Source organism: Suricata suricatta, chromosome 12 (assembly GCF_006229205.1).
Source record: "Suricata suricatta isolate VVHF042 chromosome 12, meerkat_22Aug2017_6uvM2_HiC, whole genome shotgun sequence".
In the NCBI taxonomy this organism is placed as follows: Eukaryota; Metazoa; Chordata; class Mammalia; order Carnivora; family Herpestidae; genus Suricata; species Suricata suricatta.
In genome coordinates, this window is record NC_043711.1 from 48332237 (window position 1) to 48358732 (window position 26496).

Sequence of the window (26496 nt, forward strand, 5' to 3'; positions counted from 1 at the left end):
CACGTCAGTAGAGACCTTTGATGTCCCAGACTGATCATCGAGGGCCTACTGCTTGTGAAATTAAAGATGTTAGGGTCCTTTGGACTCTGAATGGCCATTTTGTGTGACCATTTAACGAAATCCAATTTGGCAAAAGGAATGCAGTTTCCAAAAGCAGAATTTAAATAACACTTGATAGTTTAAACAAAAAAAGTTTCTTAAAAAGAAGTAGCTCTTAACCTTTCTTTCAAGTCAAATACCTTAAGGCCCTATTTGATTAGGACTTGTATCTTACATTAAGGGAAAGCAATGAAATTCATGCTTTTGTATCAATGTGCATTTTGCTCATGAGAGCAGCACATTTATTTGCGAGAGAAATGTGTGGCACATATGTAAATGAGGTATGATGTAGGTGATAAACATTTGTGGACAACGGACTCACTGACCCCTGAGAGCTTCTTCCAAAGCACAGTGGTTTCTGGAGTCTAAAGCAGGAATTACTGTGAGATTTTAGAGTTTCTTATTCCTCATCTGCCCACGGTTTTACAGGATTCATCTCTTCTCATCAACTTTGCACAAGTAATGGGATGTACCCACGTCCAGGAGACTCTAAAGAGCCGTTGGACGTCCTGCCACCTCTAATGGTCAATTTTACCTGAAAGTAGCATCAACTTTGCTTGTCTTCTTCCTCTTTCTTCTCAAGTAAGTGCTGACCTGCTTACTGCCCTGCGGCTGGAGACGTGCCATGGCTCTTCACATGCTTACCGTGCGTCTAAGAGGCCCTACAGGAAAGAAACCTGCCTGGCTCTATTTGTACTAGCATTTCCCAATTTTCCTTAGGTTTCCTACAAATTAACTTCCAGACTTCCACAGCACAGATTTTCAAACATGAGCATGCATTAGAATCTTCCAGAGGGCTGGCTAAAATAGAGATCAATGGCCCTGCCCCCAGGACTCCTGCTCAACACGTTTGGGATTGACTCAAGGAATGTGTGTTTCTAAAAGAGCTCCAAGATAATGTAAGTGCTTTAGGCCCCCCGACCTCACTTTGAGAGCCACTGAATTACAGAATATTCTCCCAGAAACACCATGTAGGGTTAAGCCCTACACACATTAGCTTCATGTCAAACTGAATAAAACGTTTACATCAAGATCAACTGTCCTTCTAGAATGTTCTGGTTTTCCCTTACTGTTTATGAGATATTGGTGGTCCTAAGTGTCAATAAAAATGGGCAAAATGACCCATACTCTTTAAACTGAATTATAAATTCTATCAAGATTATGCCAACTAATGAGTCAAAAAATTCTTTAGGTATATGATTTAATATAAACCTGAAAAGCTATTAGGAAAATTGAAATCAACTTTATAATGGCCTCTATGTTTATTAACTTAACATTAAGATGACAATAAAAGAAGTACTAAACATTGAGAAAATATGTAACTCCAAGCTAAGGAAATCATAAAATCTAACAACCTGACTTTTCTTTCTGGAAGTCACAGCATAGTTAATATTTTTGCTTTCTTGACTTTCTTGATACTTGTAATTAAACAAGAATGCTACTCTGTAGACTTTTAAAGTATTACACAAAGAACAAATTAAATCTCTCAGACACAGTTTAATTCCAATATAATCAACTCATTGTTTGCATTAGGAATAACAAGATACCTAATAAAAAATAAATTATCATTTTTGGTGCATTATTTCTGGCTTAAAAGATGGCCAAAACTGGTATCAACACAGAAAACTTGAGTGCCCAAAGAACGCGAAAAGGAAGAAAAATGGTTTCACTGAATTATCAGCTGTGTTGAAAATGCCTAAAAATATGCTGCAAATTAATGGAGAAAAAAATTGCCTTAGCAACATGAGCACGGACCAAAAAATAATAATAATCATATATAAAACTCCACCAAAAAGAAAAAGTTTTCAACAACCCACATGTTAACTTAGCCAACAATGAATGAACAGTACATTAATCAATCCTAGGATTAACGAATCTCCTTTGCCTTCCATGTCTCTTTTTGCATCGAGAACACTGACAAAATTGCTTGTATATTCCCAGGGTTTGAGACATCTTGAACCTGCCGGACGGCACTAGGTACATGTGACAGGTGGAGCTCTGAAAAGAAACTGGGTTGAGAGTATGAATGAGCCGTGTGCCTCACAAGTCAAGAGCTGTTACCGCACTCAGGCCTGAATGGAAGGCTGTGACAGAGTCAGGACCCACTGCCACGTTACGAAGGGGTGGCCTTCACTGTGCCTCCTGTGAGAGGCTGTTTTTGACAGGAAATATCAACCATACATGAGGCATGCCAGCTAACCTGGGCTCCAAAGGGTTGTGAGAAGGAAAATAAGTACAAATTTTTTTATGTTCTCTTTGGTGAGGAGGGAGGCAGCGGGGAACCAAGTGCACTGGGCAGGTGTAATGGCGGCATAGAAAGATTTTGACAGGGAGATGATATTAATCAGTACACTTGGGTTATAAGAACAGTAACGAGGAATCATTCTATCATTCATTATCAACAACAAGCAGGCAGAATCACTCACTGAGCACTTTCCATCTACCCAGCAGTGTGCTAAATGCCTTAAGTCTGTGCTAACACTGAGGCCATAGGCCACTCATGGCTACCGATAGTGCTGGAAATGTGGCCAATGTGACTGAGGAAATGAATTTTTTATTCTTACTTCATTTAAATCTAAATTTAAAGAGATATATGCAATTTAGTTACTAGAAATCTTTTAAACCTGTTTGAGGCAACTTGAGTATATGAATCTATTTTTTCAACTGTAAACCACAGAAAAGCTAACACAGATCGAGTAATTCTGAAGAAAATTTAGTGTCAAACTGAGATATACTTGCAGATGTAAAATACACACTCGATTTTGAAGACGTGGTATGAAAGACCAATACAAAGGAAGACTTATGATGAAAAGTAAAAAGAATGACAATATCTTGCTAATCATTTTTATACTGGTGCATGTTGAAATGATAATACTTGGGATAAAGTGAGTAAAATAAAATATATTATTAAATTGATTTTTCCCTGTTTCTTCTCACTGCTTTTAATATGACTACCAGAAAACTTAACTTTCCATATTCTCTATTGGGCAGCATTGCTTTAGATGAACGATCTCATTTAAAATCCTCATTAAAACTCCAGAGCAGGCACTGTGACCTCCATTTCACAGATGAGAACACTGAGGCCCAGAGAAAAGAGTAAACTTGCCCAAAGTACCCAGTATATGTACCAGAACCAAGGTAATTCTGGTTTTTCAACAGGGAAGTTGATTGTGCTCACATCCCAAAGCATAAAGAAGCACACCGCTGCATGAATGGAAATTTAGCATCCGAATAATAATTTACTGCACTGTGTGGATACCAAGACTATGAGGCTGAAGTCATAAGGTCTGGACTTCTCATAAATTCAATATTTTAAGATGAACCTGCCTGTCATAAATATCACCAAACATTTAACAACGCAGGAGGAGCAAAGGCCATTACTACAGCCTGTCTTACCAGATGAAGGATTCAAATTAAATTCCATCAAACCACACTGAGCCAATACACTTTGACAAGCACCTCACATCCAAAACCTCCAAGAGCCTGGACTTTTATTTTTTTTCTAATTTGCTCCCCCTTTCTCTTCCCCAAGAGACAAAAGAAAACCCAGTAAAATGCTGAATGAGGTAAAAAAAAAAATAACACAACAAAGTTAATAGGGGCCTATAAATGGCCCTTCAGAATTTGTAAAAACACAAAAACAAGAGGGCGCATTTCCATCGCTGCACAATATTGCTTTTGTTTAAGAGCCAAGTCTCAGTCTTGAAACGTGTTGGTAATAAATCAGCAGGCATTATTTTAAATCAACTGGTTTTATGAAATAAGCCAAGAGTTGAAAGAGGCAGGACTAATTACCAACATTCCTTGATGAATTACTTAGCGGCGTGTGCTAAGTCAATGTGCGTCTCCGTCTTGATCCCCAATTTTATCCCATACTTATTTCCCAGGAGGTAAAAAGAACATGTGGCTAATTAAGGCACCGATCTCCACAGCCAGAAATACTCAAGGTAAGATTTCTTTCGAAAAAAAAGAAAAGGTTCTTTGCCTGGTACTTATTAATCTAATTTTTACTACTTCACTAGAAAAACAGAGCTAATCCTGTCACCTTTAGGCAGTCAGGACTACCATGCAGTGCTCAGAAAAAATGTTACATATTTGTAATTTAGCCAATAAGAATTTCTTAAGCCCTTCCTAACCAGCAGGAATGTCTCTGGTTTGTCGCTTCTAATTAAGTCTCAACAAAATTTCTAGCTCCTAAATTTTAATTATACAAAACTCAGGGCCAACAGGGGAGATTATGACAAGCTTATGCCTGGTGGTAAGGGGGCAGAAACCTGAATTTTGCTTTTCATGTTGGGCCTCTTAGCTACTTTTGAACATTGTTCACAACAGGGTGATTCAATTCCTTCTCTTCATTTTTAAGTTTCAGGACCCTTACACCTTGCTATCTTTCTGGCAGGAAAGGCCACCAGAATTACATACTGTATGTAAGTCTGGTCAACTCACCTGGCAGAAGACGTGCCACTCAGAAAGTTGTGAGTGAAGAGGACTCTGGCAAGACCCCTAAATAAAATGCACTGGAGACGCTCACATTAATCACATTAAGAATGAATGCACACACTCTCCTACTAGAAACTATAAAATAAAGTCTCTGACACCACCACCACCTCCAATGGTCCAACTGTGATTCATCTCACTTGTACAAAGTTATAAACTGATACGCAAAAACATCTTACGCTGTAAACAAGGCCTGAAAGACCAGTATAGTGTCAGGAGTTAAGTTTTTCTTAAAGTTTGGGCTGATATTCAAAGAAGTCAATAAAGAGTGACATATTCAGGACAAGAGCTAGTTTTCTAGCCCTGATTGCAGCCACAACCTTGCGCACAGCCACTGTGCTGATTTACATCTTTTTAAATACAGATCCCGCCCACTCGTTTTAGTAGGGCAATGGTGAAATTAGATTGTGCTTACACATGTCCACAATCTCTGTTGTTCAAGGACGTATTTATAGAAGGTGGTGTTTCAAATCTAAGTTCTTCCTTTCATTCTTGGGACTAAGTAGGAAACATTTGTGAAGAAGACCTCTGACCTTTCTGTATAATAATATAAGACTTACTACAGCCGACATTATTCACTTAAAAGCAAACAGAAAAACAATCAGAACCGAAGCTCCAGTTTTAAGGGCTAAAATACAGCAAAAGCTTTACTACTGCAGGGGATGGGGCGGGGAAGGAAAACTACAAATGCACCCATCATTTCAGGAGAAAATTTCTGTTAAAAGAAGTAAAGATGTATGTGAGTCCATCAAAATGAGTATTTCAAAAACAATTTCGTGCCAAACAAATGCATTATGAAAATATACAGGACCATAAAGGATATGAATTGTGATAGCCAGAGCCGATAGGATCTTTAGAACACAAGTGATCCTGAGATATGATTTTTGGATGTTGTCATAGCAACTTTCACTGTAGTGTTTTTTGTTCAGTAATGATACTGTAACTAAACCATAAATTACCAGTGTGGTCAGTGTGGCCAGGCAGTTCTTCTAACACAGGAACAACACATCTAGATCTTTCATCTGGCCCATCATGGAGACGAAGGGACCCCCTCTAATTATTCAATATAGACGGACCCTTAAATAATTCTAAATGCTTAAGATCATGTAGCCTTCCGATAAAACTGCTCTATAGTTTCTCTTTGCCTTCCCACTTGCCTCTAACATATTCTGTTTTCAGTGATTCTTTAGAAATGTTTAGTGAATGTCCTTGAGCTCTGTGGAAAACACAGAGGCAGCAAGGAATGTGGTTCTAAGTAGACAGGGTAGGGTGTGGAGTCTGTGGCAATAGTGACAAGTCTCTCTCTGCCTCAGTTTCCTCATCTGGAAGATGATGCATATCCTACCTATCCGATAGTGTTGCTAGAGGAATAGATCAGATAAAGAATAGGAAGCATTAAGCCTATGACTCCACACAGCCAATAATCCCGGTTTGTACAGTCACTGTCTTTCCTCCTCCAAGTTGCTTTAGGCAATACCACATTTACACCAGTAATTCTCATTTACTTATGTTTTTATTTTCATTTCTTTACTTATTAAGTGAATTCTACAATGTGAGGCTCGAACTCACAAACCAAAGATCAAGAGCTACATCCTCTGCTGACTGAGCCAACCAGGCATCCCTAACACCAGTAATTCTTACTAAAAGTTTAAGCTATGGCCTGAAGCTCTACAATAAACATTTGTTGCAGGCCCTAGGCTACCATGTCTCTTGAGAGAGTAACACTGCTACTTCTTCCTACTGAAGTTTCTCAGACCATTTACTCTAAGGTAGGTACTACCATGGATGGCTAAGAAATCTGGGCTATGGAGTCCAACTGAGTGGGTTCAAATCCTACCTGTACTACTTGCTCCCTCGACTTTAGATGAGTTGCTTACCCTTTGCCTCAGCTCCCACATCTGTGACCTGGGGATGCTAATACTAAGTGCCCAGGGCAGGACATGCCAAACCATGACTACTGACTACTATCCCAACACCTTGGTAGACACAGCCTGGCTGGAATGTAGGAGTCAAGAAGTGTTCTCTAAACAAAAAGAGGAGTTGGGCAAAGGGCTAAGTACTCTACAGGAGTGCTTCTCAAGCTTTTTTCCACCATCACTCCCCTGAAGGAGCCTTTGTAGACATTTTTTCCCCAACTGCCTCTTCTTAACACCACACCCATGAAATTTTAACAGGCACCTAAACTGTTTATATACTAAGGCCCTTCAGAGGCCGAAACCACTCTAACATCTACAACTTTCCGCCCTCCAAGGACCAATCTCCGGCCCCCCTGGGGTGGGGGTGGTGGGTTAATATCACCCTGGTTGAGATGCACCCTCTACAGATCCCCTCACATTAAGAAGAAATTATCCATCAGAGCCAAACAAAAAAAGATCCACTCCAATTTTCAGTGCTTACTCCCAGGCCCCAGACCTTAATACTCTCTGTACGATGTTACCCTGACCTCCACTAGGACTGCGTGGTGAGAACTGTGACAATGAACGGCGACACATCTACCTGCATGGCTTGTCTTCACAGCACAACGCAAAGGAGCTGAGCCACCGTCCCCTCACGTAAACACCCAAGATGATGTTGGTGGTTGCAAAGTAGCCCAGTGACAAGATGGTAAAGATCCTTGTGCCTAAAGAGAACGTGTCCCTCCCAATCTGCATGGTTCAGAGGTCCACTGAGCACACCTGGCCTATCTACCACCTAAGGAAATTAAATCACCCAGATTCTAGAGCACTCCTTGGCCACATAAAAATGGCCTTGTGGTCTCAGACGGAGAAATTATTTACATTTAGTGCTAACGTTACCAGGTGATTAGAGCTGATGTTTCAATGTTTTCAGAAAAGTGGAATTAATTCATAGGCTTAGCTGTGTCAAGATTGAATATTTTGTTTGAAATAGTTGCTCCCCCTGGGTCTGCCCATTTTAGCCGACCCGGCCTCAAAATCTAAGAAGTGGCTCTCTTTAGCCAGCATTTCATTACTAGTTACTAGTCACTGAAAGCAGTGCAGACAGAAAACACCATCTAAAATTAATCGATGTACATTTAAAGAGATTCTCACACCACTTTAGCCTGTGTTAAGTTTACCAATGTAAGACCAGCGTATGGAGCACCTTCCTGCGCCAGGCCTGGGATGACCAAATCCTTACCCACAAGGGTTCGGAAGGCAGCATGGGGTGGGGTGGGGCGGCGGGGGGCAGGAAAGCAACTGGTCTGTCAATCAGTGCCCATGGAAGCTAGCACACATTTGCAACCCCAAAATGATCCAACTGCTTTCAATACGCAGAGTAAGAAGTCCCCACTCTGCTGAAGGAAGAGTAGTTTGAAGCAATACCCTCAAAAGTAGAAAGAAGCCAGAAGTAGAAACTCTATTTCTTTTGTTCTATATGTAAATATGAACACAGACAAAGATGGGGTTTATGTCTGTCTGATCAGAACTGCCTAATGTATTTCTTCAGACCTTGCTCCCACCGAAGGGAACTGTAGGACTGGAAACCAGCAAGGTTAGGAAACCTGCACCCTAAAGGGCTAATAGCAGCTCCTTCCGGGGAACTCAGGGAGGGAAGAAGGGAGAGGGAGGAGGGGAGAGAGAGGAGAGAGAAGGAGGGCAAGTTTCCTGTTGGATTTTTCTTCTCCGCTGTTAAAGTTGATTCCATGTTAACAGGCATTTTCTGTAATTTGTTAAAAATCAATAAAAATGAGTTTTAAAGAAAAAAAATTACCTAATGTGTGACACTGAACACATCAAAGTGATACAACCAGGAGACTCAAAGACCCTACAGGGAAATGAGGTCTCCGGGAGGATGAAAAGCTCTTTGAATCTGGAATCTGTTTGTCCCCCGCTCACCCCCCCAAAGAAGGATGTGGCCTTCCAGACACAGAGTTTGATCCAGAAATGAAAGGACACCAACGTTTATAAATAGTTCTGAAACTAAGGCTCATGGAATGTGTATGTCACACTGTCAAGCGACAAAAATATATGATGGACCACAGATGAACAAGAATAAATATGTGGTGGCCCACAGACTATGGTATTAGAAAGTCTCAGACGTCCTTTCTTCTGGGGTCAGCGCCTCTAGCAACAGACTCCCTAACTAAGGGGATTAAGGCCATCTGTCTGAGGCATACTGAACCTGTTCCTGCTTCCTGTGGCCACCATGATGCTGATAAGGAATCAGGAACAGTGTCTAAATGCATAGTGGAGGGGCACCCGGCTGGCTCAGCTGGTTAAGCATGCAAGTTCAGCTCAGGTGATGATCTCACGGTTCATGAGTTCGAGCCCCACATAAGGCTCTCTACTGACAGCTGGGAGCCTGGAACCTGCTTCAGATTCTGTGTCTCCCTCTCTCTGCCCCACCCTAGCTTGCTCTTGCTCTTGCTCTCTCTCTCGCTCTCTCTCTCTCTCTCTCTCTCTCTCTCTCTCTCTCTCTCTCTCCCTCCCTCTCTCTCTCTCTCTCTCTCTCTCTCTCTCACTCTCTCCCTCTCTCTCAAAAATAAATATTTAAAAAATAAAAATGAAAATGTTTTAAATGCACAGTGGAGTGTGAAAATAGTCCCTTCTGCTAATATGTAACCCACCAGCCCACAGGAGTTCCACACACCCTTTTTCATGTTTGTGTGTTAAAACCCAAAGAAGCAACACCTGGAAAATGCTACACCAGGTATTTTTCAAAGATTATGGGCAAAAGCCAGTAATTCAGTCATCTGCCCTTCCCCTCACTAGTGAAATCTCACGGAATATTGGGTATAGAGATAAGTGACAAGGAAGCAGGATCTCCATTCTGACTTGCTAGAGTATCTAAACGGGATGCCACATTATTACACAAGCCAATAAAGCCAGAGTAAACTCAGTTTGCAACGCAGCAGGCCCTGGCAAATTGTGCATTTCAGGAACACAAGCGCCATTTCAAATTTTGCAGCAATCTGGCCAACTTCTTGGATTATATGAGATTAAAAAAAAAAAAGGAAAAAAATAAAAATATATAGTCTTGCCAACTACTTAAAATATCCTAAAGTTACAAAAAGACCTTGTTTTTCTTGTAAATTCATATAGCCTCTCTCCCTAGTAGAACAGAACATTTCAATGTATACACCATCCAGTCCAGAGAGAACACTTTGCCTTTAAATTTTTAAATTCTAAGGCAAAAGGATGGAAGGGATGGAGGAAGGAAGGCAAAGGGTTGGCAATTCTCTACAAAATTCTGCATGGAGAAATGTCTTCAAACTACAAACTCATGGTTTCAAGCCTTGAGCTACCAGAGCCCATGCTGTGGAAGGGAATGAAGGAAGAAACTCTGATGAACTTGACAGTCCAAGAGCAAAGCGACCAGTTGCTCCTATAATCAGCCAGCATTAGAGATAACTACACAGGCCTGGTACATGTGTGGACGGTAACACAGCGCTTGGCACAGTGATGTTTCTTCAGTTATGAGACTGGACATGTGTCCAAAGGGCCCATCCCTGGTTCCGCTGCTTTTGTTTGAAAGGAGCTAGATCAAAGCTAGATCAGGTCTGCATGACCTCCCATGGGTCAACAAAATCCACCTGTAGAAGAAATGCTTCCCTTGCTTAATTCATCATTTGAAACATGAGATGTGTTCACTACTATAAATAAAGCATTACATACTCTAGGTATTGGTCAATGACAAAGAGGCATCCCTAAATTACAAATGAGTCGGGCTGTTCTTAAGAAATCCAGATGATAGATACATCTAATACTTAAATATACAGCCATAAGACTAATCGGTCCATATCACCCAGTAAGAAAATCAGTAAAAAGAATAAAGCCATAAAGTAATTAAATAAAGAAACCAGAAGCTAATCCTGCAAAGCTTTGTGGATTTACATACTGAATGGTGAAAATGTGAGGAATAAGTAGTAATGCAAATTTCCAGCCTCTAATCCAAATTCCAAAGACTGGACCTAAATTTACAGGAAGCTGTCAACAATTTTTAAACATGCTTTATAAAAGCTCCATTTTCTAAGCCTAACTCTGCCAAAGAAAGGGATGAACCTGAAAACACGAAGTTAGCTTTTCCAAAGCATTCAACCCACTGATAGTAAAATGTTGGTAACGAGTTTGCATGTGTGATCTTCTATCAAGTTCTTGAAAAGCAGTGGGAGACGGGGGGATTTAACTAGCGTTCTCTAGCACATGCTAGTACTTCTGACTGCAACCACCACCTAACTGAGAAGCAGGTATGTTCTGCTTTAGCAACTTAAATCTTTAAAAATTAAATGAAGTACTGACTCAGGCTACTGTCTGAAAAAATATTTGTTCAACATAAACTGTATCATAATGCACTCAATTACTATACTGTAACTCATTCCTTGAAAATGTGTATTCAAAGAAAAATGACCCAGGATTAAGCAACTGACTTTTTACTACTGACCATTTAACTTTACCAAAGTATGCTTCTGATTTAAAAACCGTAAGGGAAAAGAAAAAAAGACCACAGTTCTCTCACTTACCTTTCTATAGTAAACATTTCATAATAATATTTTCATATATAAAAGTTCTGAAATGTAACTATTTTTAAGGACCAAGTTCTTAAGGATCTGAAGCCATCCCTTACATGCTACTCTCCTCCAAAATATTATTTGAATTTCTCAGAATGCCATTTTATAGGAAATTACGTGTTTTGATTTGGTACTTTATCGAAGGGTACTGCCATTTGTCTAAATAGCTATCAAACCAGTCTGCGTTGCTATGACAATTTTCTTTTTATTTACATGACACACTTTACTACTTTATATACTGACGTATGAAAACGCACAAGTTAAATAAAGACAAACTATATTCAGCATGAAATATAAATTTACCAAGTGCTCCTTTGTAGCTGGATTTGGACTTCTGGGTCTAATGATTTATGTGTGCTTTACTTTTGGACGTTTTTTAGTAATAAGTAAATTGAAGGTTGTCGCTCAACTCACTGTTATCAGGACACAGCAACATATGAAGGAAAATGGGCATATTTTTCAAACCATTTAGTCCAGACTTTCATTTTAAACAATTCCAAAGTAACATTTTAAGGAATAAAAACATTTAGGAATGAGGTCCACTTTTAAGATGATATAGAAATGGTATTTTAATGCACCTGCGTGAGTGATTTCCACATCATCACATAGAACTGCCTTAATAGAAATAGTGATTATAATTCATATGCTTTAATAAAATATGAAACATTACCTTTGAATTGGACATAAATCACGTACTAGCACAAATCCACATCACCTCTTCTAAAATTTATCCTTCATATTTGAGAATATGATATTCTCAAATATCATATTTGAGATATTACGGTGAATAAAATAGACATATTTCTACACATTTTATTATCATTTAATTCATAGAACTTTAAAAGGCACCGACAAAACAAATGTGATTCCTGCAAACACCAGACAACATAAATCTTAAATTTATAAAAACGTAATGATTATCAATTTTCACCCAAGCAAAACAGAGAGATTTAATATATAATCTATTCCCAAATGAAAACCTGCCTTTATCAGGAGGGAGGATACAAAATATCAATTATTTGTGGCAACATCCAGAACTTCAATCACATCAGAATAATATTTCAGGCTAAAATGTTTGGATCTCTTCTGCCCTCCCAAAATCTCTGTTGCTGTTGTTGTTTCTTTTCATGAAAGAGCTTCATTATCTCATCATTACATTTTAAAGAGTCTTTGCAAATAAAAAAACAATTGACTTTAAATTTGTTTTTAAAGACTCTTTTCGTACTTTCTGGTAAGAATTATAGATTGCTTCCAGTTAGAACACATCACCCCTCTATTTACTTTCGTTGTAAACTTTAAATAGTGGGAGATGTTTTTTTCCTGAGCACACGAATGAATGCAAAGACCAACAATGAATCACCAGCGTGTAAAGTTCACGTCGCTTAATGAACAGTAACACTTGGGATTCTTTACAATGAATCAATTAGGTGAATGGGTTAAAAAAATTTTCTTTTAAGTGAGGAAGTTCCCTCACTTCCCTTTGAGCTTCCTTGTCTCAGTCATATTTAAGAGTTGGAATGCTTACCTTTAAAAAGGGAGGATGTCCCAGTGTGATGTGAGGAACGCATGTGTGAGATGGGATTCTATTCTTAGATGTGGTACAGTTTCCCCCAGTAATTAGGAAGCTATATGTCCCTGATAGAATGATGCTAACAAGCTCCTGGGGTTTCTGCTCTAGCAAGAAATCAAAGGGCCCCCAAACACAACACTTCACTTACAGGATTACGCATTTGGGTTATTAAAGTGAAGAAAGCTCTCCTACAATTTTATCTCAGAAGAAACTTTCTCAAACAGTCAGATTCTATAGCCAGGGTTACTTACTAAATAAAGAAGAAAATGAAAGAATGGCCGTGGAATGTTTTGGAGGGAGAAAAACAAATACATAAGTGATGAGCAGAGATTCATTCCAGGTAACCAGTATGCTCTGAAACGTTGCCAAAGAGAAATGGAAAGACATCTTTACACCAGACACCCGTCCCCACTTGCTGCTTCTCCTGGAACAGCAGCACTCTGCCCCCATGTAGGGAGGCTGCTCCTAACTCCCCGGTTACTTTCCGTCCTTCCTTTACCATGCAAAGCCAGGTAGCCCTGGGAGAGTTGGCACTGACAAACAGGATGCACATGGGTCCATATGACCAAAACCACAGTCAGATAAAGAAAACACCCAGGAAATGGAAATGCTGCTCTAGAAGAGGGCTTGGCCCAACCGACGAGAGCAACACTCACGTACCTTGAGGACTTCCATCGGCACCTGGGTGGCAGAGGGAAGGGTGGTGGTGGGCACGCTGACGTTTATGGCTGGGGTCTGGCTCACTGGCACTCTCTGTTGCATGAACTGGGCCGCCTGCAGCTTCTGCTGCTGCTCCCTGCGCTCCTGCTCCTGCATTTGCTCACGCATGAGTTGCTGGCGTAGCAAGATGCGTGATGTCATACTGGAGGAGCTTATCGGAGGCTTGGAGGCCCCAGGATGCTCCTCGGAACTGCTGTGGGAAAACCAAAAAGGAAAAAAAAAAAGGCACAACATTTAGTTTCCTAATGAGACCTTTCGTGTGCATTTTGGGGGGTATCCTAAATTGCACCAAACTGTGAAATGATCCTGTGCGAATATAATCAAGTTGCAGAAGGGTACTCCACATAATTGGAAATCAAGAGGTGACAGGATTGAAGTCATTAGGAGTTGAATTAAAGTAAGTCAGCTTGATTGCATCTAGGCATTTTTATCATGCAGCTTAATTTTTTTTTGAACATTTTATATACCACATACTACTCATCACCACCAAATATAGCACCGCCATATGAAGTGCCAAGAGGCAGTGCGTCTTAATGGCACCCAGATTTCCACATTTAAAAATAAATTGCTTGATTTGCTTTTTCATAACTGAATCTAACCAAATAACTACTCCTACGCGCTATCTAAATTCCTTGAAGATATCTAAGGTGTTTACTAACGTGGGATAATTTCAAGAAAAGGTGAAATTTTGTGAGGATAGGGGAAGTAAAAACCGTTAATGAAAGAAGCATCTGGCCCAAAACGCTAGCACCGGCCTCGACCACAGGCTTCGGGAAAGGGGACAGAGGACGAGCTGGTGTGACACCCCTATTCTCCATCTGGTTTTCTTTGTACAGTCTTTCCTTCTGATTCATCTTGGCAAGCTCTCTCCTACGTACGTCTGCGAGGTCCCCATGCGGCCTGCTTCGAACAGTTTGGGTGCTTGCTCTACCCAAAATGACAGAAAGAGCTTAAACACCAGTCCTACGTTAGGAAGAAAGACTTCCTAATTTTCCTAAATTGGGGCTGTGACTGCCTATCTTGCCAGCTCTTCAGCATCAACAAGTTACTAACCCTCCTCCCTCTCTGAGTTACCGTATCCGGAAAGGAGGGGTAATAATAGTTTTTTACACACTTACTCATTTATCAAAGACGGAGGTGTTTTTAAAACTTCTCTCACGTCACTCATATTTTACGGTCCAACCTCTTAGGGATTTTGTGAGGATTAAATAAAATAGTACATAAAATAATGCATATAAGTTGCCTAGTATAATGAGTGCCGTATAGTACTGCCTCAATAAGGCTTTGACGTTGCCTTCATTACCAGCTAGCCTTTTTGATTGTTTATTTCCTGCAACACAGTGTTCTAAAAAAACCAAAACTCTCCACTTAGGACAAACAGTACAAAACCTTAGTTCCTGGAAACAGGGGAAAAAGTGATATTTGAGAAGATACCACTCCTGAGGAAGTCCCTCTTAAATGAAATATGAGTAGTTTTAGCTTCCTTCCTTGAGTATAAAAACCCCAGTATTTTCTTTACCTTCCAACAAAAAGCGAAATAAAGGCTTTAAGCCATTGGCTATCCTTATGAACTCCTTAAAGAGAGGAACCTTCAAACTCTGCACATGCTAACAGATGAACAGACATCTGTGTTTCTCCCTTGCATGGTTCCAGAAAGCTACATAATGAAAACTACACCCACCACAGGAAATTAGTTCAAGAAATCATAATAGGTTCATATAATGTAATACTATGCAGCCACTAAAAATGGTGAAGAACTAGATTTGTGATTGGAATAAAAACTGCACAATATAACAAACTTAGAAAAGCCAGCTGCAATAAAAGTCTTCAAGGTATGACCCAATTAAAAAAATATTCACTACCAGAAAAAATGTACTGATCATTTTGGTCTGAGCCATTGTTGGTACATATCATTACAATCCTTTAAGAAAGCCATATTGAGAAAAGCATAAGAAAAACAATATTATCAAAAAGAGGTAATACTGTTCATACAATATGACTCAGAAATTACATTTGTGGACAATTTTCCTAAGAACACAATTTAAAACGTGGAAAACCCGAATTCACAAAGCTATTTATGAACTGCAAAATATTCTGAACCACCTGAAATTTCCCCTGAATATGAGAATGATTACTTAATCATTAAATTTTAAGGAAAAGGCACAAACTTTCAGGGAGAAGATCAAGTTCTAGAGATCCAATGCTCCTCATGGTGGCTACAGTTGATAATACTGTACCGCACACTTGAAATTTGGAACAGGAATAGATCTTCAGTATCTCACCGCAAAAATCGAAAATAAATAGCAACTAAGTGATGGATGTGTTAATGAGCTTGACTGTAATCATTTCACAACGTATACATATATCAAGTCATCATATTATATACCTCAAATGCATGCAATTTTTGTCAATTATGCTTCAATAATGCTGGAGGGTACTATAGCCATTTAAAATATTTAAGAATAAAATAGGTTAAAAATGTAATTATGATAGATGAATATATATATATCATGTACTATTTTTTTTAATGTACAACTACAGAGCAAAGTGAGAAATGTATATAAGAATAAAATAAAAGTAGGAAATAAAAGTGTTTTTATGTTTTAATTTAAAATAAGTACAGAGTGTGTATGTACACAAATACGCATGCCTAACAGAGATTGTACACATGTGATCTTAACTGTCAGATGGAGAATGGAATTATAGATCAATTTCTTTCTTTCCTTTTTAGTTCTCCCCCAAAGCATAATAAAGCCATAATAGTTTTTTTCAATGGCGGAATACATGTCACTGATGTAAGAAGAGGAAGAACATGAACTAATCTGCAAACATGAAGGAATGACTTGAGTAATCAAAGTCCCCTTTTGCCTGGAAGAAAAGAGATGGGGTCTGTCGCAGACTGTATTTTAACAGGAGGAAGGGAAAGTGATGATGGTGCCCAGGGTCTTGGTTCTCTTGGATGTCTTCAGCATTCCAGAAGACTTAAACCCTCTTTCCTTTACAGTTTTCTACAGATGCACACAGAATGAACAATGTTAACATCCTGCTTATTGTTTTAACAGGATGCACTCAACCCCACAATAAGTACACCTAGACATTACTCAAAATAATATATTCACCAGGTAAGGCTCTAGAAAAGAGCATAAAAAGCGAATGTATTTTCCCATTTTTGACAATGTGTTCAAAGCTCAAATATAGTTTCTTGAACCAAGAAAAGAAGGAGGGAGTAGCTATTAAAAAAAAATAAATAACGGTCTTACTATTCAAAGCCTGTCAGGTTAAAACATTCCCAGAGAGACTGATCCTTTTGATAAAAACAGGAGCAAACCTTTGTGCTGTAGCAAATGCAGCTGTGGAATAATCGCACTAATTAGCTGCTGAAGACAAGCCACTGGCTGTGATACTGGGGGAAAATCCTTTCAATTAACAGTAAAGCATTCTTGAGACATCTTAAATTAAAATTACTAGTTATCAACCACACTAAGACTCCAGATTCTAAGCTCACCACAGTATCATTTAAGGCATTTATAGAAATATCCTATCAGGGGGAAAAAATGCATATTTACACAGTACACCCACAGAAATAAATTGAAACTCCAATAAGGAAAATGTAGCAGAGCTTGGCTAATTGAAATTATTTTAATAAATCTCAAAAAAACCCAAAAGGAAGACTGTAGTCACTTCACTGCACACACTCCCTGCGGTGTGTTCCAGCCTTAGCATAGATGGCTCTCTCTTAGAAATAATTGAATCTGGAATTATCACCTTATAGACGAACAAAAATGAAGATATCTACCCCTCAAAATGCTAGCAGGACAAATGAGCATTAGGTTTCCAACTCAAAGTCGAGATTTATATGAGAACAATATGTGTGCCTACAGAAGCTTATTTTTAAAAGGAGGACCTGATGCTTAAGCCATCAATGTTAAGCAAGGAAAGTCGTCCAAATGAATTTCACTTTAAAAGCTAACTGAGCTCATCCAAGGCCCATGAAGCTCAATCTGCATTAGATAATCCTAATTCCATGAGTCTGATTCCTTTTAATCACATTATGGAAAGGTCACTTATTCACCAACTAGTCACTAGGGGTTTCCTCTGTGCCAGGTGCCAGGAGTATCTGGTTCTAATCTCACAGCGTCTAAAGCCACGGTCACAAAATTTTTCTGAGATGCTCTAAAATTAAGTCAGCTATCCAGATTATCTGACTCTTAAATAGCTCCACATGTGGAAGTGTTCTCACTGTTAGAAATCATGCTTTTACAGCCAAATGAAGGGAAGGCAAACACGTTTACAAGCATTTCCCCCTTCCCCGAGAGCTGTGAAGTTCTCAGCAGTGATTCAGAGACGAAGGCCATCAACTGGACACAAGTTCTAGATCAGTCATTGCTGAGCAGTCTCATCTTTAACGAGCCATTCAACCTCTCTGATCCTCTCCAAACCCCATGTCCTCAATGCCCTGACGGAGGGAGCTAATGTCAGCTAACGTAATGTCCAAAACACAGCAGCTGTGGGACACCAGGCAGCCACACCTGTCACTGCAGTGCCCACCTCCAAGGCTGAATTTGTATTTTAACTTCAAAGCCTCCTCCTTCTCTGAGATGGTACAGGTATGCAGATATGTGTTCCAGAGTATCCTGTATATTCCTAAATTCAAACCATGAATTCTGCTGCTTTCATCAACCACTTAAAAATATCAGGAATTCCATGAACTCCAGTCCCCTGCCATCCACACATCTACCACCCCCTCACCATTGACAGTGATACCAACATCCTTTTACTAGACATTACGAGTCAGTTTGGTCCCCTCTCATGGTCACCCTAGGCAGGAACCTGGCTGTCAGCTGAAACTGTCTCTCGGCTGAAGGAGATAATACACTTTTCCCTGCATTTCTTCTCTTCAATTCCTCAGCCTAGAGTCCGGCTCTGCCACTTACTGACCTGTGACCGGGGCCAAGTTACTCAATCTATTTGAGCTTCAGTTTTCCTTGTTTATACAGACAGCTTAATACATCTGCCTGTCAACATTATCATGTGGATGAAAATCTATAATAGATGTAAAAAAAATTAGCACAATGGCACAGAGTCCAGTAAACTAGAAGAGGGTTCAAAAATTAGTAGTAAAGGAAATACTAAGCCATGAACGTGCTGCTTCTCTTTTGATGCCAAGAAGCAATTTTGTACATGCCTGTCCGCAAGTTTGGAGCACAGCAGATCTGTCTCTTAAGATTTAGGGAATGCCTATTTAACCCAGAGAACGTGACGAAGTTTTGCGGGAGTGGAGGGAGAGTATTAATCCTGCAATTCTCTCATGAAATATAAAGTAACAAATCCTTGCATTTTTCTCCAGGGAAAATTAATCTTCATTATAATCATTAAGTCGATAGAGATCACAGCCTAGCATCTGCCTCCACTGGAGTATAATATAATTACGTCCAGAAAAGCACAAGAACTGAGGGTCAGATACACACAGGTAACACAGGAAGGCACAACAAAGGTGAGAAAGCCATGTCATAGGCAGGTTAAGCCCCAGGAGTTTCCAAATCCAAGAGTGGATGCCACACACTTAGCTGAGGACTGCGTCCCAGGCTCCTGCCCTGGACATTCAGATTTCAGGTAAGGTCAAGCTCAGAAAGAAGTATGTCTACAAAAATTCTGCAGCTGGTTCCAGTGCCTAGCTATGTTCAAGCAGTTTAGTAGGGACTCGAAGTCCCATCTCTGATTCTTCGACGAGAACACTGTCTTCCACATGTGAGGAAATTCGCATTCCATCCCCATCTCCAGCAAGCCTGCCAAGAGCTCTAAGGAGTCTTTATTACACTGATTTCAGCATGTAGAATGGAATAAAATGGATAGTATAGGCTCTAAAACCAAAAATAGAAACATCTCTCCAGATATGCCAACAGATCTTCATGGTGACAACACGAGTACTTTACCAGAAGAAAAAGGAACCACGAGGCTGAGTTTATAGAAACTTCCCCCCAAACCAGTTTGTTCTGTCAGCAAAAGGAAATTCTGTAGAATCTTCTACCAGTGCCTCCAAGGGCACAGATCAGTGAAATAAGAGTTGGCAAATGGATCTATCTTTTCAAATGACAGTCTGTGTATTCAGTATTTCAGAATGGTCAGCCTTTCTATTACCTTCACCTTCCCACTCCTTCTCAAGTAACCACTTTGTAAATGTAAAGATGTCCTTTTCGCCATGTATGGTAGAACCAAGCACCAGTAAGAAAAGATATTCTTACTTGTACTTAAAACACCTAAGACTTATAATCCACATAAATGTCAAAGTACCTTCCAATGTGGCTTCAAAAATTAAGATCTTCCAGACTTCTGTCATCATCAACTCTGGGTTTTAGTGGTCAAGAAAAAAAATGAAAACCTGCCAAAATTTTTCTGGTAACAGTACCAGTCCCAACAGTACACACTACAGGTTTCTGGCACAGAGAAAAGAAAAAGGATTGCAAAGTACAGCTTGTCTTTCTCCTCTCCTTTTCTTCACCAAATATTTGGATGCTTTCCAAAGGTCAGGATCTGCTAGACGCAAGGAAGATCAGGGCACTCAGGTGCCCCGAGTGGACAGTACTCCTGTCCTTTGAAGTCCTGGACATTTCTTGTACAAAAGGAGGGAAACATTCTAAAAAGTAGGACCCACCACCAATCACATAGAAGTTAAAATCTGAAATCTTTTCTTGTCAACAACACCACCTAAACTCCAATTCATTGATAAAAACTGGAGACTCTCTGCATCTATTCCAGATTGATATTCTTTTTAAAAAATGTTTATTTATTTATTTTGAGAGAGAAAAAGAGTGGGCAGAGAGAGAGCCCCAAGCAGGTTCCATGTTCAGCAGAGAGTCCAACGAGGGGCTCGATCCCATGAACCATGAGGTCATGACTTGAACCAAAATCAGACACTTAACCACCTGAGGCATCCAGCCACCCCAGGATTATTATTTTTAAGCTGGCATAAGCAAGAATAATTTCAGTAATTGATTATATCAAAATTAAAGAGAACACTAATAAGACTCTCAATATATCAGTATTCTTCAAAAGAAGATACAAAATATGATATCCTGAGGCTCAGGAACAAAAAATTAGTATATTTCTTTTTAGGGGCACCTGGGTGGCTCAGTCAGTTAAGCATCGACTTTAGCTCAGGTCATGATCTCATAGTCTGTGGGTTCAAGCCCCTCATTAGACTCTGTGCTGACATCTCAGAGCCTGGAGTCTGCTTCAGATTTTGTGTCTCCCTCGCTCTCTGCCCCTCCTCCACTCACAGTCTCTGAAAAATGAATAAACATTAAAAATATTTTTTAAAAAACATTTCTTTCTATAAAAATTTTGTCCTTCGCTTCTATTCTCTATTTTTGTACATATTGTATAATGAAATACATATAACATTACTACAATATGGCACATGTTGAATTATGTAATATAATATAATGCATATAATATATAAACCATATAAACATGTTGATAATTTATAAATAAAATAAAAATATATTGAGAGTTTGCTTGAAAAAGAATTCCTTAACTAGGAAGGATTACCAAAACTATTTAAGAGACCTCAGTAATATATGACCAATGTTCTTCCAGGTAACTGTCATCATCAGATTTCTTTTTACGTTGGTTATTTTCACCGCTCCCAGAGTTTCTCACTTCTGTACACTCTGTAATTAAGGAGGTCAACTCTTGCTAAAAGACATTTTCAACCAAGGATACGAGGATGCCATTTCCTCAAATTATGACATGACTGTTCCTCCATGTTCCACAGACGCCACCAGGGGCTGGATTACACTTAGCACTCGACTTCCTACAGGAAAGTGCCTCTGAGAGCCAGGCCATCAAAAGGCTATAAAGCCTACAAAGTTAAGGTGCCCCACAATCAAGCTTTCTGTCTTTCAAGTCAAGCTTCCTTCCACGAGGCCACACTCTAGAACTCTTGCATACTCTGTCCAACTGTGGAATCCCATTCACATCTAGCTGCCATGTTTTAAAAGTCTCTGAAAATTTCATCCTCTATAAGGTGCAAGTAATTGATAGGGCAGGACATGATACTCCACCTGCGGTATTTTAAAAGGAAGAACTTTCCTTATGCATGCCTAGGACCTATCTACCAATATAGGAAGTCAGCAATACTGTGTGGAAATCAAGACAAAAGCACAAGTGATGGCCTCATGAGCAGCCCAGCATCCCGCCCCACTTCTTGGGTAAAGCACCCTGATTTCATCTTGAAGGACTGGCCTCCTCACTTTCATTCATGGGGCTATGACGCTGCTGCTGACTGCAGGTATGGAAACCCCGCCCAGAACTGGTCAATCAGTATATCCATCCCAAGGGCCTGTGCTCCAAAGTGGTCCAGCAAGAGTAACTACTGGGGTAAGAGAACTCTACTGATGCAAAGATTTGGAAAGATGGTGGGATGTAAGTCTGGAATTCCCTGGGCCAACTGAAAAGAAAGCTGAACTAGCTGAAGCAGTCGTGTGCACTGATAGAAGAAAGCGCAGACAGACAGCAAGAAATGCAAAGAAGGAGCCAGCTTCTGGATGACACTGATCAAATGAATCAAACGATCTTGGAGCCTGGAAAACCCCAAACACTGGACATTCATTTGCAAAGGCCAATCTCCCTTTTTTTGTTTTTAATTTTTTTATGTCTTTATTTTCAGAGACAGAGACAGCGAATGAGCTGGGGAGGGGCAGAGAGAGAAAGGAAGACAAAGAATCTGAAGCAGGCTCTAGGCTCTGAGCTGTCAGCACAAAGCCCGATGCAGGGCTCGAACCCACAAACCGTGAGATCATGGCCTGACCGAAGTCGGATAATTAACCAACTAAGACACCCAGGCACCCCTAATCTCCCATTTTTGATGAAGCCAGTTTGATGTGCCCTGCAATACCAAAGCTGGTGTTTGTGACATTTTAGAAAACATCAGTCTTCCTGAAAAAGTGAAGTTTCAGCCTAAAATCTATAACTCAAACAATCTGATATCCATTTTCCTATTTTCTCCTCGTTTTAGCTGGTACAGTGCCACTCACAACATTACCCAGCTTTCTAGGAACTAGGTTAGCTTCACATCTAAGTTCTGCCAACATGTCTCCTAGACTTTGGCTGTAATGGCTGTAGGTCCAGCAGGCACTCTGTAAAGAGGAGGCCCAGACTTAAGAATGGAGCTGAAAGGGGCACCTGGGTGGCTCAGTCGGTTAAGTGCCCGACTTCAGGGATGCCTGGGTGGCTCAGTTTCGGCTTAGGTCATGATCTCACGATTCGTGGGTTCAAGTCCCGTGTCGGGCTCTGTGCTGACAGCTAGCTCAGAGCCTGGAGCCTGCCTCAGATTCTGTATCTCCCTCTCTCTCTGACCCTCTCCTGCTCACACTGTCTCTGTCTCTCAAAAATAAATAAAAACCATAAAAAAAAAATTTTTTTTTAAAGCATCCGACTTCAGTTCAGGTCATGACCTCACGGTTCATGGGTTCAAGCCCCACATCAGGCTCTGTGCTGACAGCTCAGAGCCTGGAGTCTGCTTTGGATTCTGTGCCTCTCTTTCTCTCTCAAAAATAAACATTTAAAAAAATTTTTAAGGAATGGAGCTGAAATATGCATAGTCCTTCATGACCTGGTCTCCCTGAGGACAGGATTTTTGTTTGTTTTATTCACATAAAGATTTCCTAGCACCCAAAAGAATACTTTGCACAAAGTAGGATCATATAAATACATGTTCAATGAATAAATTTGGTGTCTCTATCCTAACAAATATTCCATCTCTTAAAATCAGATAATATTAGAACCTTAGTGTTGGAAGACCTTTAGTCAAACCATTTGCTTAAATCATCATCCAGTGACAGAGAATATATTTTTCCCAAGAACTCTGGGCTCTAGAGAACCTACTGTATTTCCTTAATTCTAAGACAAACCTTCCTTCTACATTTTAAGATTTCTCACATCAGAATAGATCCTATAATTGATGTATATATTTAGTAGATCTCTTACCCCAAATAGTTGCCTGATAATTATTATCAATAGTGAATTGGATAAAAGAAAATACATTTGATAGACAAATACTGTGGCATTAGACTAACTGTGTCCCCCTTCAAAAGCTCAAATGAGGAATGGTGGGAGTAATTCAGAAATCTGTGCATTGCAGAAAACTACTCAGTAGAAAGGCAGAGGAGGAAACATCAATTCGCTCAGCATCTTAAACGAAAATCCACAGAACATAACAGAAAAGAGCAGAAGTCCTGGAGCCAGAATACCTAAGGTTGAAAACGGGGCTCTATCATGTCCCAGTTCCAAGACTGGGCACGATTTTTCACCTGCCCAAACCTCAACTTTCTGGTCTGCAAAATGGAAGGAGAAAAAAGTATCTTAGTCAGAGAGCAATTATGAGAATCAAATGTGTTGATACAGGTTAGAATGGTGGCCAGCACACCATCCAGACCATAAGTAGATGTTATACTATACTATGTTTCAATTCTTGATTTGGATTCCTCAGCATTTTCTTAATATCTCAAAACGAGTGAAAACTGACAAGTTATTTTCTAGGAAGCCAAAACTCTTAGAACGTTGCCTTCTGCTATGGTGTTCTTTTGCTTTCCTAGAGGAAAATACAAAAGAAACAATTAATTCACAGCGTGTGCCCTCCCTACAAGAACAGGCACAAAGAAGTTAATAGGCAACAGCTCAGTGAACAGTTTTGTCAAAGATGTGTGCTAAGAATTTCATTCTGAGAGTTTAGAAAGGAAGCATGCTCCTAGGGTGAGTATTTTCTTTAACCAGAAAAAGAAATTCAAAATCAATTAAGCAAAAGCAGTTCAAGTTAGGAATTAATTTTGGTGTAAATTCAAGGGTGACATCATCGCTGTCCTTAGGCTGCATCCGAATGGCATGTTTTATCCTTTCATGGCATCTGTTAATTTGCATAAAATTAATATTAAAAAAATTAGTAAGTTACAGAGCACATTCTTGTTGGGTATGAATCACAAAGAGCAGACTTCATCTCCCTAACTATTATCTGATTTGCAAGAAAGAAATTTATAACATTTCTAGCATAATGACATTTTAAATACATAATTAACATACATAAACTTTGTTCATAAAATGCTCATTTCAGAGGAATAAGTAAACTGTTTTTATGACCTATGGAATGAAAAATATAAATGAAAGCAAACTCAATACAGCAAAATTCGCGCAAAAAAATAGAAATTATTTTAAAAGCTACTATCAGAACTTCTAAAGATGCAACTCCTGAACATAATGAACTGTAACTGCACTTCAATTTGTGGGGATTTATTTTTTAAGAATCAAATTCTAAAAATAGTTCTGCTACATTTAGTATTTTTCCACTAGTCTTGCCGTCTTTAAACACACCTTCACAAGCTGCTGAACATAATGCTTTTCTGACTTAATCACAACCTCTCTCATGACCCAGGGACGTTCAGTAAATAATTATTAAGCTCCAAAGGTGGCTTTTGCATAAGTTGATTTGCTTGAATGCCTATTCACTTAGGGACACAGCTTTTAGTATTGTTTTCAAATCTTATCACCTAACATTGAATGTAAATGTTAAGGGAGGCGAGGCGGGCACTATACCTACTTAGCCTTGCTCCTTTTTAGTATTTCTTTGAAACTGCCCATTTCAAACTTGTTCTACACTTATATGCCATGCAGATGACTCTGATGTTGGGATGTTTTATTTTCCTCTCAAAGAGAAAAAGAAATCAATATACAGAAATGCAGACAAGATGTTTATAAATGCAACTGCTACTGTGCCACAGTAAGGTCTAAAAAGAAAAAAAGAGAAAGCAAAAAATCCAAAGTGTTCGCAATAGGGCAATTTTGACAAATGCTACTGCTAAGGACACTCGTTTTCCTGAAGAAAATCCTTTTTTATTCATGACAAAGCTGAGCTGCAATCTACCCCATAATCATAAATCAAGCTCTGTTCTCGGATTGTGCAAGCGGTCTTTTTTTTTTTTTTTTTGGCATTGTTAATTGAAGACCGACATTCAATTTTAAACAAGAAGACAAAGCTAATGGGCCAGCATCCGCCCCCCCCACAAATTAGTTGTTATCCTTGTCCTAGTCGCATACCAGAGGCTACAGCTGAAGCTGGATTAAAGCCATAGTCACAAAGTAACAGTATTTTTAACACCCAGTAAAACCTTCCCGTTCTCTAGCCTCCCCCTTTAAAAAGAAAAAATAATCACTCCTGTTAAGTGGGCCCGGGATTATTTCCAGAATAAAACTTCACTTACAGATATAAGCTTTCAAAGGAGCAAGGCATGAACATCTGAACTCTAAGCGCCTCCATCTTTTTTCCTTTAAGGTGCTCTGCGAGCCCTTGGCGAAGAGTGAAAGTCAAAGTTAGTTCTGGCACTGCCTGTGTCACTAGGGGTGGCTCCTGATAAGGCCCTGGAAACTCCAATCCAAACACAGCTCGAGCTAGAACGGTGCCTGGTGTCTGTCTGCAATAGCAGACCTGTTTAATCCAGTACCTACTGTACCTGCAGGACAAAAATGCTGCCTCACACTGCTAAAGGGGCGACGCAAGGACCCAGGCAGCCCGCAGATCGCCCCGCAGGATGCTCTCAGAGCCCTCCAGATCAGGTACCGGCTGACGCTTGCAGCGGCAGCACGGCAGCACGTCTGTTAGTGAAGAACTTGAAAGGGAGGTTAATTTCACATCCCGGGGAATTTTTAACACTTAAGAGAGTTCCAGAATTTAGAAGCGCTGTAGGATCGCTTGCGTCCCTTCTCAGTCTGGGAGATCTCAGGCATTTTTGGAACCAGAGTTGATAACCGGACATGCTCTGCTACTGGCAGGCTAGAGATCCAGGCAGACTTCCTCACCCTCAGACCCCACGGGGATGTGGGCTGTCCCTGCCTGGTCCTGGTGGGAGCCAAAGGCAAGCTGCTTCTAATTGTGGGCACCATCTTTCAGGACATACACATCTTCAGGCTGTATATCTGGGTATTCTTACACTGTCACTCAATTAATTCTGGATGCACTGGTGTACAAGACAAAAAAAAATAACACCATTTGTTCTCAAAAGACACTTTAAAATTCCAACATGACAACATCAATATTATCAAATATTGATGGAAA

The 26496-nt window shown here is 39.9% G+C and overlaps 1 protein-coding gene across 7 annotated transcripts in view; it reads right to left on the bottom strand.

Moving 5' to 3' along the window:
• The window catches only part of MITF (melanocyte inducing transcription factor), a 219790-nt gene that overhangs the window by 74192 nt on the left and 119102 nt on the right, over positions 1 to 26496 (bottom strand). For 3 of the 7 annotated variants that reach the window (XM_029917343.1, XM_029917341.1, XM_029917348.1), the window contains exon 2: positions 13335 to 13587. In XM_029917343.1, coding sequence (XP_029773203.1) covers positions 13335 to 13587 — 253 coding nt within the window. Of the gene's footprint in view, positions 1 to 13334; positions 13588 to 25645; positions 25702 to 26496 lie in introns of those variants that run through there. The other 4 variants (XM_029917347.1, XM_029917345.1, XM_029917344.1 and 1 more) reach the window with 2 other exon arrangements.